Genomic DNA, 21,177 nt, shown 5'->3' with positions numbered 1-21,177 from the left:
TTAAAAAAAAACACCTTATATTATTATTTTGATATGTCTATAAAATTTCAAATATTTTAAAGATAAACTAGGAAAAGTTCTTAAGTTACATACATACAAAATCTAAATCTTTAAAAAATCTGCTATAATTAGTTGCCATATTTCTGTTGTATCACACGAAAGTAGATTGAAGAAAGAGGTCTTTAAATAAACTCAGATCCTAATCTTATCCCACATTAAAACAAGAAAAACTCGATGCATAGAGGTGCAGCTTGTATAAATAGAGAAACTAATTCACCGTTAGTAAATTATATAATTAAAACAGGGATGTAAAGGGATAAGACAATGGCCGATAAATTGTTGTACATTTCCAATGATGATATACAAATTTACCCCTTCTGTAGATTTCAAATTTTTGTTGAAACGTTTTACACTTAATTAAATGAACCTACCAATCAAAATTCAACAATTCAATAAAAGTCTGCAAAGTTGTTAAGCAAACGAATAAATAACGTCATTGTAAAACTTTGGGGTCTAGTGTAATAACCGCCTAATGTCACTAATTTTCCCATGCTAGTTATACACTTTTCCTGGACATATAGGAAAAGACATTCACATCAGTCCAGCCAGACAAACATCTTGTTACTTTTACATAAAGGTTAAATAAAAGTGCTAATTTTACATATTTTGGAATTTTTAATGAAATGATATAAAATGAAATATTGTGTTTTAGCAGTCATTTCATCATGAATAGGGTTATAAAATAACAGCAAAAAGAATGAATGTTATAATATATTAAAGAAGCAACATTTATAGAGGAGCTTTATCACTAAAAAAAATCTACGTTAAAAATTTTTTTTTTCCCTTCAAACCATGCATACAATATATATTTAGAGATATTAAAGGATTTTTAACTCAGCTACTCTGCAAATATGTTTGCCTGTCAGATAAATTATTTCCCCCATTTAATTTAATTTGGTCTAGAACCATGGAAAATAGCTTTAAACTTGCCTGGCATCAATGATAACATGGAGGGAGGGGGCATTGGGCTGTTTATTACACTAGTCCCATAAGTTTCATAGTAACGTTTTTTCATTCGTTGTTTAAACAACTTTAGGCACTTTTATTGAAAATTTATTAGTTTGTTCAATCGGTTGAGTGTTCAAACGTTTCAACAACTAATTGTAATCTACAGAAGGGATAATTTTGTGTATCATCATTGGAGATGTACATCAGTTTATCGGCCATTGTCTTATCCTTTTAGTTCTCTGAAAGCAACCCCTACAAATTGTTGAACTTTTTGTCAAGCCTTTATATGATCCTTAAGGTTAGGTGTCTAACCTAATCATTTAATAGCTATATCTGGGCTTCTTTAGATTAAATTTTTTCTTGTTTATTATAATACATCAGTTTTGGCGCCCTAGGCTTTTAAATATCTTACACACTTATATATTTATCTTAGAATAGTTCAAATTTTAAATATCTTACACACTTATATATCTATCTTAGATCGAATGGTTCAAAATTTTAAATATATTACACACTTATATATTTAACTTAGATTGGTTCAAATTTTAAATATCTTACACACTTACATATTTATCTTAGACTGGTTCAAATTTTAAATATCTTACACACTTATATATATATATATATATATATATATATATCTTAGATTGTTTCAAATTCACAAAATTTTTTTTTTTTGTTAATATAAAATAAATCTAATGAAAAACGCCCTCTTATTCATAACTAATAAGTTTTGACTAGTTTTGAAAAAAGATAGGTAATTGTAAAAATAAAATATTGATTATCTGAATTAATGAATTATGGGACATGCTAATAAATATTTGATATAACGATTGTATTTATTTAAGTGTGTGTGTTTGTGTATGTGTGTGTGTATGATGGTGTTAACAAAAGATAGTTTAACAATAGGAACATAATTCTAACTTTAAAATACACCAAGACAAGATAGGCATCTTTTTACAAATATTCAAAGACTTAGACACAAAATATTGAAATAAAAACATTTCAATGAAAAGAAGAAATTGAATCCAACTACAAAACATGAAGAAAATTACCAAAATGTAGATTTGAATTGTTGGTTGAAAAGTTGTGTTACTGCCAGTTTGAACCACCTAATCAATATTTAAAAGTACCCATTAAAATGAACAGTACATAAATGAAGAATAAGACAAGTTCCCCTAAATTAGAATGAAAAAAAAGAAAAATTGTCTTATTTCCTAAAATGATAAAACTAACAAATCCCTAACAAAAATAAAAAATATATTTAAATGTATAGAATTCAAAATCTTATTTTTATTCTTTTCTGCTAAAATAAATATTTTCTTTAAATTTTAAATCCAGGATATGGTAACTGTACATTTCCACTTTGAAATTGAAATAGTCAATCTGGTTTATAAAGTAGGACGGTTTTTGTTTGAATAACTAGCTGGTTTTATTCATGCTTTTCAGAAAGCATCATATATGCTTGACTAAGGCATTCCCTTTTGCATTATAGAGCCACTTGAAGTTAAGGATACAGCCTTTAGTAGCATTATAATTTGCAATGTTGTCAACTATAAAACAATAAACTATAAACAACTATAAGATATTCATTGCATACTTTAAAAATTCCTTTTATTTTTTCTCTTTGTATTCATGTTACCTCATGTTTAGTGTCAACTAAATAGTCAATCATTTGACAATAAATGTATAAGAATAGATGTACAATTCAGATAACTACCTGGCCCAGGGACGTCAAGGGAGGGGGCAAAGGCGTGATTACCTTCCCCCTACCCCCAACTCCCCAAAATGAATTTTTGTAGTACTTGGGCTCATGTATATGACGAAAGAGCATTAAAATATGTTTTTATTATTAGTGGAAAAGGTAAAAACTAAATGCTGGAATATGAAACTAATTTCAAAATGATAAATATTTCTTTAATAAACTAAAAGGGCCTTTGTTAAAAGAATATTACATAATTTATGAGTGCTAAATGTTTCTAAAAAAAAATTAAATTTTGTTATCATTTGTTGAAAGTTGCATATTTTATGACTCTTACATGTAAAGCTATATATTATGAAAAAAAATTATGAAAACTAAAAGGGCCTTTGTTAAAAGAATATTATATAATTTATGAGTGCCAGCCAATTGTTTCTAAAAAATTCAATTTCTTAAAATAGTTTACTTTTGTTATCATTTGTTGAATGTAAGTTGCATATTTTATGACTCTTACATGTTAAGCAATATATTATATAGAAAACAAATTTTTAAGAGATTGATTATACTATCAAATTGATGTTGTAAATGGTTATTCCTAGGACTATAATGCTTAATGTTCAAGGCTTAGCATCTCTGTAAGTTCATCTTGGAATGAAAATATTTTAACTTTTTGAAATGATTTGAATTCGGTTTCTTTAATATCAAGGACGCTGTCACAATATCTTTGTTTTTGTCCTATAGCCTGATTTTTCGATCTTTGCATTCTCACATAAACGACCCCTTAAATAGTGGATGTAAATATTCTTTTTTTCTCCCCGAGGTAGTCATTTTTTCCCCTGGTATCATTTTTTTCCCGGGTATAATTTTTTTCCCTGAGCATGGGAAAAAACGTGAGAAAAAATATGTTTTAGTATAAAGAAATGGTTTCAAACCTTTTTTTTGTTTTAAATTTTAAAGTTTACCTCGGGGAAAAAAATGACTACCTCGGGGAAAAAAATTAAAATTAAAAACCAAAATTAAACCACATTTTAGCATAAAAATGAGTTTTTGTTTAAATGAGAATGATATTCCTATCCAGTTTTTTGTTTCGGAATGAATATTTTTTGCTATCGCTCCATCATTTATTCCCTCGGGCAAAAAATATTCATTCCTAAACAAAATACTGGATAGGAATACCCCATTTATGTATGTTGACATCCTTGTTAATAAGATTTTAAGGACTTGTTATAATTGTATTACATAATAGTAAGCATTTGAATCATAGACAACAGCCATCTGAATAGAACATTTTCTAGGGCCGGTTGTTTGCTTCAAAACTTTTATTTTATTTTTCTAATGGGGGAAGGGTAAAAAATAAAAGTCTCTCTTTGGTACCCATTTCACTCCTACATGAAAGATAAAGAATATTTTCAACATTAATATCTATCAGGTTGAATTGAAAAGAATTGACTACCTAAACTTCATTCTATGTAATATTATTCTATGATTTGAATACGTGAAGCGTGTCGAGAAAATAAAATACGGCGAGTTTCACCTTTTTTTTTCATTGTACCCTCCTGAAAAAAATAAAGCCATAGTTAGTCTTAATTAAATTCTAAAGTGGAACAGAGTGCATGAAAATCAGTAGTGAAAATAATTTTAAAAGTAGAAAAATTTAATTAATCATATAGTGTAATTCCATTTAAGATAGGTGAAAATCTTGGATTAAAACAACCAGTTGTTAAAAAGTTTGTTTTGTTTTCAGCGTTATTCGATTGGATCATACATTTATGTTATAAATCTTAAAAATATCAAGAAAAATGGTTTTAGATTATTTCATTAAGGCTTATGGTGGTTTTAGGCTTCCCCTAAATTCTAGGGTCCCAGACATATACATAGGCTATTTAAATTGGTAAAGATAGTTTTATTATTTATAATTTCCAAGTATTACAAGATTATCTGTGTTTTTGATGTATAACAGTTTCTTGTTGTTATCTTTTATACTTTAAATCAGTCATTGTTATTTGAATATAGTTATAATATTATTGACAGTCATTATTCCTTAGAAAATTTAAAGCATTTTTTGTTGTTATGTGATTGTAAAAATGAAAACAACAAAAATGCATTTTCATAGGTAGCGCAGCAAAAACATATTAGAATTTTAAAAAGGACAATAAACTCTGGAGGATTAAAAAAGTATAAAAGTCTGATCATGGAAAGAAAACGAAGTAGAGGGTTTTGTCGTATTTTAACAGTATCTTTTCTCCTATTTATTACCTAACCCTGTGGGGAAATCATTAACATTTACCTAACCTATAATAACCTTTCAAATTATGAAAATACGAAAAATTATGTTATAGAGTATTTGCGCTACAAAAAAATTAATATTATCAAATAGTCTTTTAACTGATCTTGAACTTTAAACGCTTAATTGGATGTTGTCTTTCTTGTTAAGTTAATAAAAATTCCGATAATTTTTAAAAATAAAAATTTTATGAAACATTTACAACCCAAATTGCAGATTTATAAAATTATGTAATCATTTTGAAATATTGCTTTCCCACAAATTGCCTATCGAGTAATTGATCTCCCCCTTTTATGAAAAATACCATTATTCCCTGACCCTGAAAGGCTATACAGCACCCATTTATCCTAACAATTAACCTTACCTTAATTAATAATCAAACAAACAAAAAACGTCACCCTCCCCCTTATTTTCAATTTATTTTTTAAAATATGGGGAGGAGATTGGTTATTTGTGTTAAAGAAGACAATTTAAGGGAAAATGCTCAAGAAATAGTTACTTTCAATTTCCGTTTATGACACTTTATATTATTTTAAATATAAATAGAAAATATATTTCCACCCAGAGAGTATTTATGGGAGCAGACTGTTTGATTTTATAGTTAGATAATGGTATAAAACTTATGTGGCCAAAATTTACACATAATTTGTTATAATTTATATATCTAATAAAAGGGATAAGAAAATGGCCAGTAAAATGATGTAAATCCTCAAAATTTCCCTTCTTATACTTAATCGGTTCAGTAGTTATCGAAATCTTAAACTACAGGAAATAAACCTTTATATAATACTAACAGCTGCGCCTCTAGCATCTAAAGGCTTTGCTATAAAGTGAAATAGCCTAAACAATCCTAGGATCTATGTAAAGCTTCCCTAAAAAGGAGCACTCAATTAGTTCAGTAGTTACAGAGAAAAAAGACCTTTACTTCTTTACATCATAGAAGTATAAAATAAAACCAAATAAAATCCGCAAAGAACTACAACCTTGGTGTTAAGTAAATATTTGACTCCACCCAATACATAATTCTAGCTATGGTTTTATTATTACATGGATCTTACACCAGATTATCATGTACTCTAATAAAGTGAGACTCTTTGCTGGCTAAAATAACTATACCCCCTACATTCACTCCCTTTACTGGATGAACGAACTGACCAATAAGTGAAGTCCATGTTATCAACCTAAATTGGCGACAAATTTTCCCTTGTCATAATATCCATTATCCTAGCCAAACAAGGATTAGGTATAACAACACTTATAAAATATTATTTTATATCACGTGTGGTGATTTCCCTTAAAGTGGACGTGTACCAAAACTCCCCCATCCCCCCTTTAAAAAAAAATGTAAGTAAGAAGTGGGTTATTTTTTCCCCTATGTCTAACCTTGCGAGTACACAAAATATAACCTAACCTAGCAATTCCCACCCCCCCCCCCCCATACCATGTTTTCTCGGAAATTTTGAAACGGTCACTTTCAGATAGAGAAACAACCTGTTACTTTATTATATAGAAGTAACATATCCATTTTTTATGAATCCTTTATCCTTGAAAAGAAAATATTTAACTGACCTTAATTTTATTCCAATAATCTATTTTCAATATATTTACTTATTAAAACACGCCCTCATGTTTAAACGGGAACAAAAACACATCCATAAGAAGCGGGAAAAGAATCATCAGTGATCTAAAGGGATAAGACTATGACCAGTTATGATGTGCAGTGCATCCCCAATAACGATACACAAAATTAACTCTTCTGTAGATTACAATTAGTGGTTGAAACGTTTGGACACTTAACTAATAAAGCAACGAATCAAAATTCAATAAAAGTCTCCAAAGTCAACGAATAAGAAAATGTTATCAAAAAAATTTGTCGACTGGAGTAATAAACAGCCAAATGTCCCCTTCGTCCCTGAGTGGTTATACAAAAGAGAGGGAGAGAAAAAGAAACTGAGATTATGATGAGATAAATAAATCGCGAAACCTTTAAATTTACATATTATATATATAAGTATACGTCTTTTGTTTTTCCATAAGTTGAATAAATCATTTTAACAACAACAACAAAACGTCTTTTGTAGCATGGCCGACAAACTAAAGGATTAAGTAAATTGTATAATGGATAATCTTTGCTAAGGGAAATAGTAGTCTTTCTTGAATTTTTGAAAAAAACGATCTGACAAACACAATAACCTTCGATACAAAAACGTATTAAATTATAATTTGACTTATTGTGTAGAGTAACTTCCTTATAAACCACACTTTCTGTTTGTTTTAAATTTGCAGTATAAACAGGTTCCCTCACTCGTTGGCTTAAAATTCTTAGTACCTGTATTAAATCTCGATTAGTTAGGACACATTAATTGACACTGTCTAAACTTTCTACCTTTAATTTGCATCTACACAGAAGGGGTCATTTTGTTAATCAGAATTGTGGATGGTGTACATGTTTTTCTCGTCTAATGGCTTTTCCCTTCAGATACCTGGTAAATTTAATATTTTTTATTGTACTTAAGTTAACCTATCTTTTTTCACAGAAAGTGCTTATACAAATCATTTAAACATAACATTACCGATGAAATTTATTAAAACAAGGATGACAACATCCATAAAAGCGAAGCTCTGAAACGGTAGAACAAATGGACATTAACACTTATATAGTGTCAGAACTGAATAATTAGAATATAAATGTATAAGAGTCGAAGCAAAATTGTAAGTAAATTTGTTTAAAAACTGCTTGATACAGGAAAATGTTTATGGACATACTTACATTTTTAGGACTTGATTATAGAGTTGCTTCGCTTATAACATTATACATTGTTTTCCCAGGAATTATCATACCAAAAATCAGATCAATCGGATGATTAGATCACATAAAAATTTGTTGTTAAAAAAGTAAAAAAATCAACATATTTAAAATGGACGTACGGACATTCTTGTAATGATTATAGAGTTGCTACGCTTTCTAAAACGTACCTAACTACTAAAGGAATCACCATGCAAAGTTTGAAATCGATAGGACAATTCTAACATGCCTAAATTAACGAAAAAAGCTATCCATCTGTGACGGGCGGACGGACGAACGAACGTACGGACCGACCCTAATTATAGAAAAGCTTCGCTTTTAAAAAAGAGTAAAATTTAAATATTTATTTTGAATGGCGTCAGACATATATATTAAATAGTTGTATATAGAAATGTATGAATACAATTCTCTTGAAATATGACACTCTATCAATCACAAATATTATAGCTATACTTGCAATTACAATTTTTGTACTATTTATACGTTTAATTTTGTTCTTATTTTTAGGACTTTAACTGTTTTTTTTGTTCTTATTTATTAGAATCAAAGTGTCAATTCCATTATAAAGGTTAAAGTCCCTTCAAGGCTAGCGTAAAGCAATTGATATACAAAAGGATGCATTAACAATTATATTAATAAGACAAAATTTTCAAATAAGGTTAAAGTTTATATCAAAACATTTTTAAGTTTGGATTTGTTTCTTCTAAAAATATCATAAAACGTCCTTATATGATAATACAGGTTTCTTTAATAGAAAGAATCATTATTTCACGCAATTCTTTTAAATTTCAAGTTATTAACTATTTCGTGTTTTTTTTAGCATTAATAACAGCATCGTATTTCAGATAATTTTCCATAAATAATAAAATAAAAATCATAAATGTATTACCAGTTTTAATGTTATAATTTTGCTTTCTCGTAGTTATTCGAATCCGGTTGATAGGAACCGGTTCTCACCCATACGAAAAAACTATGTCTAGCATCGTATTATATCCAGTTTTTTTTTTTAAGAATATTGAAATGTACAATCATAAGATTAAAACCAGTTTTTTAGCCGGTGCCTTAAGCACCTCGGGGCTAAAAAAAACTAGTTTTAATCTTATAATAGTACATTCTATATCCGCGGAAAGCCGTTTATAATACGATACGATAAATAACTATTTTAATGGAGTGGATACAAAACAGCGAAAAACATAACATATATCATCTGCAAGCTGTCAATAATACCTTACGATAAATAACTATATATTCTTTGCTTTAAAACTGAACGTAGAAAAATTTTCATTAAAACAGACAATTTTATGTGTTTTTTTTATAAAAGTTTAATAAATGGCGGGGTGGGGTTTGGGTGATTCACTCGTAAGTGCAAGGTATTATACCAATTTTTCTTTAATTATGCTAAAAGGTTATGTCTACCATAAACATGAATTTTTAATCATTTATCTGATAAAATATTCTTAAAGCTACTTCTTACATTAATGTAAAATATATGAAATATTTCGATATTAAGACATTAAAACTTTATTATATATAAATTATATTTTATTTTTACGGATAAAATTAAATTAAGTGATAAAATATATTTTGATAAATATATTTTAGGTTCATCCAATGGATATATGATATACGTGGATAATTATAAGACAGTGAAAAAATGTCTTAAATTTAGGTTGCTTATATGGACATCGTTTATTGGTCAGTTCGTTCATTAAGTAGAAAGGGACTAGATGGTAAAAAGGGCGTGAATGGGGGAATCGTTATTTAAGCCAGGTATAAGTACATGATCTGGAGTAAGATCCATGTAATAATAAATCCATTGTTGATTCAGTTTTATTTTATTTAATATGAGCAAATTAAAGATTTGGGACGAAATTCTATTATATAAAGTAGTAAGGTTTTTTTTTAACTGTAGCTTTATATTTCAATAACTAATGAACCGATAAAGCTCTCCATTCTATGGAAGCTTCGATTACAGAGCACCTAGATGCTATGGGCGCAGCCGCTAGTTTTTTTAAAATAACCGCTTGATATCCGTTTTGTTGTTGTTAAAATATTTGTTGATTAGGTAGTAGAGCAGCTACTCTACGATTAGGTTGTAGAGCAGCTACTCTACGATTAGGTAGTAGAGCAGCTACTCTATGATTAGGTAGTAGAGCAGCTACTCTATGATTAGGTAGTAGAGCAGCTACTCTATGATTAGGTAGTAGAGCAGCTACTCTATGATTAGGTAGTAGAGCAGCTACTCTACGATTAGGTAGTAGAGCAGCTACTCTATGATTAGGTAGTAGAGCAGCTACTCTACGATTAGGTAGTAGAGCAGCTACTCTATGATTAGGTAGTAGAGCAGCTACTCTATGATTAGGATATATCTGTATAGACATAATATTTCTTCTTTTCCTGGAATTGTTATCTATCTATCCAAACATATAATGTATATTATATTTACTCATCAAATAGTATTGATTACAATACTATACACAGATATAAACAAGGATGACAATATGTATGACAGCGAAGCTTATCAAGACGTACGGTAACGTACTAACTATTGGGGAGGGAGGGAGAAAATTGGGCTGTTTATTACACTAGTCCCATAAGTTTTATAATAATGTTTTTTTTTATTCTTTTGCTTAAAAACTTTGGGGACTTTTACTTAATTTTGATTAGTTGGTTCATAAAGTAGAGTATGCAAACGTTTCAAGTAATTTTGTGTATCTTATTCTTCATTAGGGATTTATTTCAATTAATAAGCCATTGCCTTATCCCTTTGGATCTATGACTTACCACGCTACCTACGCCCTGATTATAATACGACTCACGAGTAAGAATAACTATTTTGAAATATGATTGGTTCAAAATTTTTGAAATTTAAATAAGGTAATAATAACTATTGTTTTGCTATTCTTTTTATATTATACCTCACTGTTATAGGAATAAGAGCCACTATCAGATATATGTGTTATGGACATACCTACCTACGGTTGAACCGTCAGTAAATACAGAAAAGTTTCGCTTTTAGCCAAAGTACAATTAATAGATAAATTAGGATTTAATAATATATATTAATATATTAACATTAAGCAATCCAAAAATATATCATAACGGCGAAAATGCAATTTTTTCTGAAAAGTCTAAATAATTTGACTTTATATGACATTATACATAAGTTATTTATAACTGATAACCCTTCCAGTCAAAGTCATAAAAATCTCATTTTAGTTGCCAATGGTAACATTTTTTGTATGATAAAACAAACCTAAGAAGAATGCTAAAAAAATTTGTGCGCGAAGCGCGCAATTTTTTTCAAACCAATCCTACAATTAAGGTGGGTGTGACTTTTCACCTTGACACTCCCTGACTGATATAAGGGGAATGTTTTACTCTTAGACCCTTGTTAGGAGGGAGGTTGAGGGGTAAACGCATATATCAACGCCCCTTAATTTTACCAGGAGGGGGGGGGGGGGTGGATGCACACACCTTCCCAGGGATCGTAAGGGATAAGACAATGGCAGATAAATTTATATACATCCCAAATGATAATACACAAAATAACTAATTCTGTATATTACAATTAGTGGTTAAAACGTTTGGACAACCAACTAAATGAACCAACCAATCAAAATTCAATAAATGTCTCCCAGGTTGTTAAGATAACGAATAAGAAAACGTCATTATAAGACTTTGGGGACAAGAGTAATAAGCAGCCCAATGTACTCTCACTTCCTGTCTTCGTTTTAAAATGTAAATTTTATATTTGTTGCTGCTTAAATACATATAAATTATAGAAAAGCTGTGCTTGTAAAGGTTAAGCAACGTCGTCCATAATATTGAAAGTTTTATGACACGCTTACCTTAAATAAACACCTGTAAAATTCTATATTTATAATAATATATAATTTATATACCTGTATGTATAATGTATAATGTATATGTACAAATCATGTACGATAGCCTGATATCTAGTTGCCGAATGTGTACGCAGTTTCCTGGGTGTTTCCTCATCCTCGCTCAATATTTACTACTAGCTACAAATCTTCAAACTTCCCTTAAAAAAATCAAAATTTGAATGTGTAAACGATTTATACAATATACATTATAAATTTGAATTTTTTAAATTTTGATTTTTTTTTTTTGAAGTTTGAAGCTTTTTTAGCTAGTAGTAAATATTGAGCTAGGATGAGGAAACACTCAGGAAACTGCGTACACATTCGGCAACTAGATATCAGGCTATCAATCATTACACTAATAAGTAGTCCTTAACAGAATAGCATATAAAAATACTATATAAGTACTCTACTTCCTATTGGCATACGACAACATGTATGCACCCCCAATGATGATACACAAAATTACCTCTTCGGAAGATTAAAAATATTGATTTAAAAGTTTTGAAACTTAAAACCATCCTAACAAGATTGGATAGAAGTACCCAATGTTTTTTTAGCTAACAAGTATATAACTTTGGGTACCAGTATAATTCATAGTCTAATGTTTACTCCCCCTAATTAACAAACTTTTATGTATCTTAGAACTTAGAAAAGCATTTGATAATAATTTGTTTAGGTATTATAACAAGGCCCTAGTAAGATAAGCATATTGCATACAGTTCCATGGTTTTCTCACAATCATTCTACTAATTTAATAAAGTTATAAGCATAGGGCTTTTTTCCTTCTTCTATTTATATCACATACATCGTTCACCATATTGAATAGATCATATAGCAAAAGTATAAAGATTCCATAAATAACTAAAGCTAATAAAGAAATAACCAAATTGGTTCAGTGATTTACATAGATATACAGATTCTAATCAAATAGATAAAGTTTTTTTAATGCTTCTTTTTTTAAATTATCCTATTATGTGCCTTAAGGTGATTTTAAGCTAGTTTCCTGACCTCCCTAACCTTCCCCTATAGGTGAGGGGTCAACTTTTAAAAAACAAACTTGTGCAAATGTTTCTTTTTATGAAATTAGTAAAATGTGATTATGTTATTCAGTTTGAGTGTCCTTCTCTATTTTATCTTTACCTCCCTTTACAATTATGTCCATGTTAAACAGTAAAATTTGTCAATACTATTTCGAAGCAGCTTATAGTGCCTTATACAAAATGACGTTATGCTATACAAATGACTAATGATAGGCCAGTATAAATTTTATCATTGGTTAATATAAATTATACTGAGCTGGATCTTAAAATCATTTTAGTGGTGAGCCAGATCGGGGTGAGCCAACTTTCCACCAACGAAATGCCGCGCTGTGATTGGCGGAAATTCGGCGCACCCCGATCTGGCTCACCACTAAAATGATTTAAAGATCCAGCTCTGGCCTATCATTTGACATTTACACTATATGACGTAATTTTATTAGGCACTTTAAGCTATTTCTACTATTAAAGGTAAAATAAAAATTATTATCAATTTATATTATCAAAAAACATACTCCACCACTAGGGTATGTCCGTAAGTTCATCTGATCTAGGCTTTAAGGATTATAGTCTTTACGCAGTGTACACTCTATAAAATATATCTTTTTTAATTTACTTTTCTTTATCATTATACAGTTTTCTCTGTTTTAAGTTTAACCTGAGTTTAAAATTTGTTTTCCCCCTGTTTTGTATAAACATATTTTTATGATGGAGAGGTCTCCTTTTATGTCAATAGTTTCACAATTAACTCTGTGCTACATATTATCATATTATTATTCAGATTATTTAAATATTCTATTTTATAAAGTAACAATAATTTTACGTGTGAATTTTTTAATTTTTAAGGGGTTTGTTCTTTAAGATAGCACTATCAACTAAACTGATTTAGTTCTCCTAGTTAAGAAAGGTTCGCAGGATTGTTTGAAACTATTTTGTTACTATATTAAAATTTTTGTGTGGTTTGTGGCCATTTTTTTACCCCAGCCTAAATTCGAAGATAGAGTCACTAGATGCTAGGGGTGAAGTTACTTGTGTATATTATCATATATTAATCACATATATTCAAGTTTATTACTGTGCATAATAGTTTTTTGCGAATTGTATAGCCCCCCAAAAAGATTCCACAAAGTACTACAAAAAAATTGTCTATCGGTCGAACATTTAGCCTATCTTTGCTGTTTTTCATCAGATTTTAAATCTTTAATTTAAAAGTAAACATAATTTAGTAACTTGAAATTGAGATTGAAATGTGTAGTAAAACGTTAATGTGTTGAATTAGTAGAGTATTGTAATTATTGCAATTTTTCATTATTTGTAAAGTAGTTTTGTAAGACTATTTAAATATGAGTTTTGTTCTTTTTAATGGAGTTGTTATGAAGTTCACTTTTTTCGTTTGAAGTACACAAGTAATGCTGAAAACTTATCTTGTTATAGAATTATTGATATGTTATTTTGATATTGTAATAAAAAAAATGACCGAGATTAATACTAGTGATTGCGACACTGCCAATAAGGTTTAAAGATTTATTATCACTTGGATCTTACATCAGATTATCATGTAACCTAATAAAGTGAAACTTGTAGCTGGCTACAAAAATATCTTAAATTTACTTTGTCTGTACGCCCATAAATGTGACATTCTCGGCTGATATTTAAGATACCCCTTACAAACGAGTATCCTGTAAACAACTTGCTTCGTCCGTCAGTCGGTCGGTCAGTCAAACTACCAAAGACAAATATATGTTTTGTAGAAAGGTTTCATGATTTCATAATTCTGATCACTAAACTTATGCTCTTAAACACTATTTGTTCGTTTGTGCATCTATAAGTTTGTGTTCTTTGCTTCTAACGGATGTTGCAATTCTTATTCTTTTGATTTTCAAAAAAAGGAAAATCTAAAAATAACCTAGATTAACATTATGTTAATAAAATTCGTGAATAATGAATTATAAATCATGTTTTTGTGTTTAAAACTCTACACACATAAAATACAAAAGTTTTATATAAGCGTTTTGTAGGAAAATATGAATAATATTTTAAATGGTATGTATTCTTTACTCTTTAAATTGGATCTTACTCTAGTAGAATTGTCCAAATTTACTTTGTTTACACAGTACATCACTATATATTATAAACCTTGATCTCCTTTTCTAACTAGATAGAAAAGTCGTATATTTTTTTTTTCTGTCAAAAAAAGAAGAAAATGATTTTCTATATTGAATCAAAGTGAAATTTTTTCTCCAAAAATTTCTTTTAAAATAAATCCATAAAAAGATAATTTTTAAATTTTAATTAAATTAATTTAAATTTTTGTGTTCATCAAAAGAATATTATTGATGATAAACTTGAACATTTATCTCAAAAATTCTGAATTTCTTATCAGCCGCAAAAATAAACCAATCGGCTATCTTCTTTGAAAAAAACATCCAATAAAACGCAAGTATTTTGACAAGGTGTGAAGGTTTATTTTAGCAGTAAATAAAAAAATAAAGTTCTTTCAATTGTTTAATATTTATTATTAGATTTCTGACAATTTGTTGTTTATTTAGTACAGAAAAAAATTTTCTAGACTTAGTTAACAATTATTTTTTGTTTTAGATGGTGAATTCAGCTACAGACATCACTGAGGGATCCATTCTAGAAGTTGTACTCAACACTCAGCCTCTAGGTAATACATTTATTATAGATAGATAGAATTCAGCTACAGACATCACTGAGGGATCCATTCTAGAAGTTGTACTCAACACTCAGCCTCTAGGTAATACATTTATTATAGATAGATAGAATTCAGCTACAGACATCACTGAGGGATCCATTCTAGAAGTTGTTCTCAACACTCAGCCTCTAGGTAATACATTTATTAATATTTGGAACTTACACCAGACTATGTTATACTCTAATAAAGTTAAACTTGTAGCTTGCTAAAATAACGAGTTCCATCCTCCACCTTATTTACCCCATTCCCTCCAATCCTAATGGATGCACGAACCGACCAATAAATGACAGAAGAAATAGCTACCTAATTTGACGACAATTTTTCCCTTTATCCCAGTATATTCCATTATCTAGGTAAGGCAATGAAGTACCCGTAACCGCCGTCATAGTTAAAGACGTTAAAGATGTTTACTACGACTGCTATGTCTTGGGCATGACATAAATAGTTAGATTAGGGTTTATGCCTTGGCCTATAACAGGCGCAATTCATACCATGTACTTTTAGGACTTTCAGATAAAGGGTTGGCTATTTGAATGGCGTTTGATTGTACTTAGTAAGATTAGTAAGATTTAATTCAGAGCTACACCAAAATAAGATCTCTGTTCTGGTTCACTAGAAATTTCAGAAGTTTGTCTTAAGTGGCAGTCGAGTAAATCACATTTCCCCTGTGATACAATGCTAAATCAGGCGGGTATCATAAGTAGCAGCTCAGAAAATCACATTTCTGGTACCACTTTAAACATGCATGTTTAAACATACTTTTAGAATTATAGAGTAGCTTTGCTACTAAATAAAATATTAGTAAATTAATATAGTATCTAAAAATCAATATCAAATAAAAGAGTAAAGAGTTAAAATGATTAAATTATGTAATTTTGTGACGTTTAAACTATTTGGCAATTAATGGAAAATTGACGTAGGAAATGGAAAAGTACATTACCAGTAAATTATAAAAAGAGTTGATTATATTTTTTCTGGTAAAATTATCAATAATTGTATAATATTTAATGAGAATTTAGTCTACATATCATTGTATTTTACTATTATCTATGTATCTATCTATTTATCTATCTATCTATCTATCTATTTAGGTGATGATGATGTAGAAATCCGACCTCACTCTCTTATCATCCACTCTTACAAGGTAATTTATTGTATCTTATTTAAAACGAAAATATAATGTATTACTATTACTGTATCAAAAAGTAATACTGGAATATAGATAGTTAAGAAATAATCGTATAATTTTCGCCTAAAACATGAAAACATATGTATCGTTTTTTTAATATAGTAATTACAAGGGAAAATTTGTAATTTCCACCTTATTCATCCACGAAGTTTTGCCATGTGATATTACATTGACAAAATATTTGGAATATCCATGATCAAAATTATGAAAATTGATATTCTATCCCTCCACTAAATATTTTCTCACTAATATAAGAGGGCAAAAAATTATGTGTTAAAATAGCAGGTAACTTAACAAATAATTCTTTTATTAAATTTCAACACTTTGACCAGACAGATAATAAATTTCTTTCCTGTAATATTTTTACGCTTGAGTCTTTTTACAACTAGTTTACTTCGCCCCCAGCCTCGATTGGAGGTTGATGAAGGTCAGGTAAATGACCTTCAAACCACTTACAGACAATAGAAAATTTTCAAAAACTTATAACCTTTTAACAAAAATGTTAAAGTAATTAATAAAGTATGTATGTTCATGAAGATCGCGTAAACGGCTGAATCAATTGTTTCTCAACTTTTGTTTCAGTATATAAGTAAAAAAAATGGCTATTTTATTTTTATGGTAGTTAATAAATCTCCCCCCCGGGCCCCCACCAAACAATTGTTTATTCTTTTATCAAAAATTATATATTTGGGAAACTACACACCACAATCCACAACTTTGGGCGAAGCCACTATTTGTTAAAAACAGCAAAAAAAACCTTAATAATCATAATGTACTTGAACGTATTAATTTTTACTTGAGCAAATATTAAAAATTGTTTAAGCACATTTAATAAATGTTTAAGTATGTTCTGAGCAAGGAGCAATTATGCTTGTAGGTAGCTTAGAAATAGAACACAGTAATAGTGTCTGACTGATTATAACGTAACAAAAAAAATTAGCCAATGAGAGGCCACTATAAATTTTACCAATTGTCAATAATGGCCTCTCATTGGCTAATTTTTTTTGTTACGTCATATTCAGTCAGACACTATTACTGTGTTCTTAGCAATAACAATCTAAGAACATTTGGAATCAAAATCTGAAGGGATATGCCAATGGGGTATAAACTAATGTATAACCTAAATGATGATACATAAAATCACCCCTTATGTAGATTACACTTAGTGGTTGAATTGTTTGGAGTATTCAACTTAATGAACTAACCAACTTTATTTTTAAAATTAAAACTTCCCTGTCCCCTTCCTTCCTAATTTAGAATAGATAGTTAATTATATTTACGTTGAGTTATCAATAAATAGATGTTAACTCTCAACTATGAGACACAAAATTACAAATTTTGTAGATTAAAATTATTTGTCGAAAAATTTGAACACTATTAGATTTTTTAACCAATCAACATGTATTAAAAATTCCCAAAAATTTTTTTGGGAAAATGAAGGGAACGTGTTTTTAAAAAACTTTTTTTGAACCTGTAAAATTTACAGCCCATGGTCTACTTCCTTTCCGTTTTAGCTTAAGGACATACGTACTACAAACAAAGATTATTTAAAAATAGATTCACAGGTAACAGACAAAAGATTATTCAAGAATAGATTCGCAACGAGGAAAGAAGCGATTTCCAATATTTACTTACTTGTTTAATAATATGTGTGTTTTAATGGGTTTTGTATGCCTTACGTATAAGTTGATTATTTAATGGTTTTCATAAGTAATATGCTGTTGCCTATTATTAGGATTGTAAAAAAAACTTCCATTAGTAGCGGAGCACAACAAAAATATGGATGGATGATAAATAACAAGGATGACAACATCCATAAATGCGAAGCACTGAAACGGTATGACAAACGGACATTAACACTTGTATAGTGTCAGAGCTGAATAATCAGAATAAGAGTCGAAGCAAAATTGTAAGTAAATTTGTTGAAAAACTGCTTGATACAGAATAATGTTTATGTACATACTTACATTTTTAGGACTTCATTATAGAGTTGCTTCGCTTATAATATTGTACTTTGTTGTCCCAGGAATCTGTATACCAAAAATCACATCAAACGGATTATTAGATCATATAAGAATTTGTTGTTTAAAAAGTAAAAAAAATAATCACATTTAAAATGAACGTACGGACATTCTGGTAATGATTATAGAATTGCTTCGCTTTCTAAATCGTACCTAACTACTACAGATATCTCAATGCAAAGTTTGAAATCGATAGAACAATTCTAACATACCTTAATTAACGAAAAAAGCTATCCGTTATGGACGGACGGACGGACTGACCCTAATTATAAAAAAGCTTCGCTTTTAAAAATTGACTTAAAGAGCAGATGATCTCAAGTCACAAAAAAAGTATGGAACACAGAAAATCACGAAACCTTATAAATATAGATGTCTTTTGTAGTAGATTGATAGACCAACAGACCATGTAAATTATACACTGAAAGTTTACCCATCTATTTTTAGAAATCATAATTTCCATTTACAGAGTAACTTCGCTATTAAAAAGAGCGGCTAAATTTGGGAGGGTTACAGATTTACAAGAACCTAGGTAACTGCGGATACCGTTTTGGAATTCGTGGCTAACTACCTTCGATTACAGTTATTTTTGGAAATGCGAGTTAATAGGGCTGCAGCTGCCGAGCCTTCTATAGAAGCATATTATGTGTTACAATTACTTAAAAGCAAACTGTTATTTGCAAAACTTTTAAAAATGAAATGTGTTTAATATTATGATAATATAGAAGTCCATTTAAAAAGTTTTAAACCTTAGCAGTATCGTTCTAACTTTTAAATAGCTCACACTTTATTAATTTCTAGCCTTTCAATTCATATTTCAGGGATAAGATAATATGTTAATTTGATGATTGACTTTTCTGTAGACTATACTTATTTTTGGAAAAGTTTGGACTCTTATGGGTTGAACCAACTGATAAAGATGTTAAAAAGTGCCCAATTAATGAATGTACATGTTTATAAACTTTTTGTACCGGTTTAATTTACAGTCCAAAGTTTACAGTTTACTGGGTTAATATAATAATTTTTTAACACACTGAAGTTTCCAACTGAGCAAGCTCTGATTTGTATTTATCTTACATTCATTATATTAGCTCAAGGCATTAAGTCATTCATACAAAATTATCATATCTTTCTTACACAATACATCCTTTTATTATAATTTTGTTATAATTACAAGAATAACAACTTGCATAAAAGAGTAAAACAATTAAAATAAATCCATCGAAAAAGCTTAAATACAGGATGCTTTACTATTGATGTATTTTTATGTTTATACTTAATTTTAAAAACTTTTCTGCTAATAGTGTGTTTTATTGTCACAGTAGTCACTCTTGTGAAAAAATCAATTTAATTTGAATAATTTTAATTTTCTGCGTTAAAATATATAATTTCAACATGTTTTAAAAAAACTTTATATTCATGAAAGGTTTGACAAAGATATGACTATTCAATATGCCTGAATCAACTGTTAAAGCTTTAAGTCACAGACAAACGGACGTAAACACATTAAACATAAAAATTTGCGCTTTTGAAGTTTTAATTATCAATATAATTAGAGTAATTTACAAAGAATATAATTGTTATTTTAATTACTAATGTTTTATGAAAAAAACAGGATATCCTTATCCTTAAAGTCATTTTAGTAATTTTTATTGAAATTATTCCCTATCATAATGTATATAACAATTCTTCATTTTAGGCGTTTATTTATAATAAAAATGCCTAACTAAATTATTGTAATCTACAATTTAAGAAATGTCTTGTAGAAATGTCTTGCAAAACAAACATATAACAGTAAAAGTATACAAAGCTTAAAAAAGACGTCAGATAACTGGCATTGTAGATAATAATAAATATACTAGCGGGAGCGCCCCTAGTATCTAGCGACACTTTTGGGGGAGAGATGGGGAAGAAAAATGGCATAAATCCATCAGTGTATGCCCAGTGGCATAGAGAATAAACATAAAAAATCAGCTGCCTCTCCTTAATAGCAGCCGAGAAAATCGAATTGCTCAATAGCCACACGTCAGATTGGCAAAGTGAAATATAAAGTAGCTTTGCTACTAAAAGGAGAGCAAACTAATTTTAATTATTTTTCAGACTCCAACTTTCTGTGATTTTTGTGGAGAGATGTTGTTTGGTATGTTCAAACAGGTATAACATTTTTAGAGCAGTGCATCTTTATAAGATGTTCTAGCGGCTACGCCTCTAGAACCTCTAGGAGCACTTTTAAAAGGAGGGGGGGGGGGAGGTTGCCTTATTATATATTAAAATTATAATTTTAGTATGTAAAATAAAAAGTGATAATTTTTTTTGAGAGGGGTAAGGTATCATTTTTCCAGAATTGATAGTCAAACCCCTTCCTGTATAGATTTTCTATTGATATTGGATCAGTGATCAGAATCTGGAAAATTGTACACGATTCAATGATATATATCGTTTTTCATTATAGCTGAGAACCGGTTCTAATCCAGCGGATATCAGTCGGTTTAGAAGCAATACTGAAAAAGTTATATTTTTTTTTGTTTTCGAA

At 29.2% G+C, this 21,177-nt stretch overlaps 1 protein-coding gene across 5 annotated transcripts in view; it reads left to right on the top strand.

Moving 5' to 3' along the window:
- PKD (serine/threonine-protein kinase D3) overlaps positions 1-21,177 on the top strand; it is a 79,030-nt gene that overhangs the window by 9,321 nt on the left and 48,532 nt on the right. For 4 of the 5 annotated variants that reach the window (XR_013882403.1, XR_013882402.1, XM_080171852.1 and 1 more), the window contains exons 5-7: positions 15,320-15,389; positions 16,529-16,581; positions 20,745-20,798. Coding sequence is in view for 2 of the 5 variants with exons in the window: in XM_080171852.1 (XP_080027978.1) it covers positions 15,320-15,389; positions 16,529-16,581; positions 20,745-20,798 (177 nt within the window). In the remaining 3 variants the exon portion in view is untranslated. Of the gene's footprint in view, positions 1-14,159; positions 14,236-15,319; positions 15,390-16,528; positions 16,582-20,744; positions 20,799-21,177 lie in introns of those variants that run through there. The other variant, XR_013882404.1, reaches the window with a different exon arrangement.

This window comes from Acartia tonsa, chromosome 9, assembly GCF_053477335.1.
Source record: "Acartia tonsa isolate MP-2025a chromosome 9, ASM5347733v1, whole genome shotgun sequence".
In the NCBI taxonomy this organism is placed as follows: Eukaryota; Metazoa; Arthropoda; class Copepoda; order Calanoida; family Acartiidae; genus Acartia; species Acartia tonsa.
This window is presented reverse-complemented; position numbering and strand designations above follow the sequence as displayed.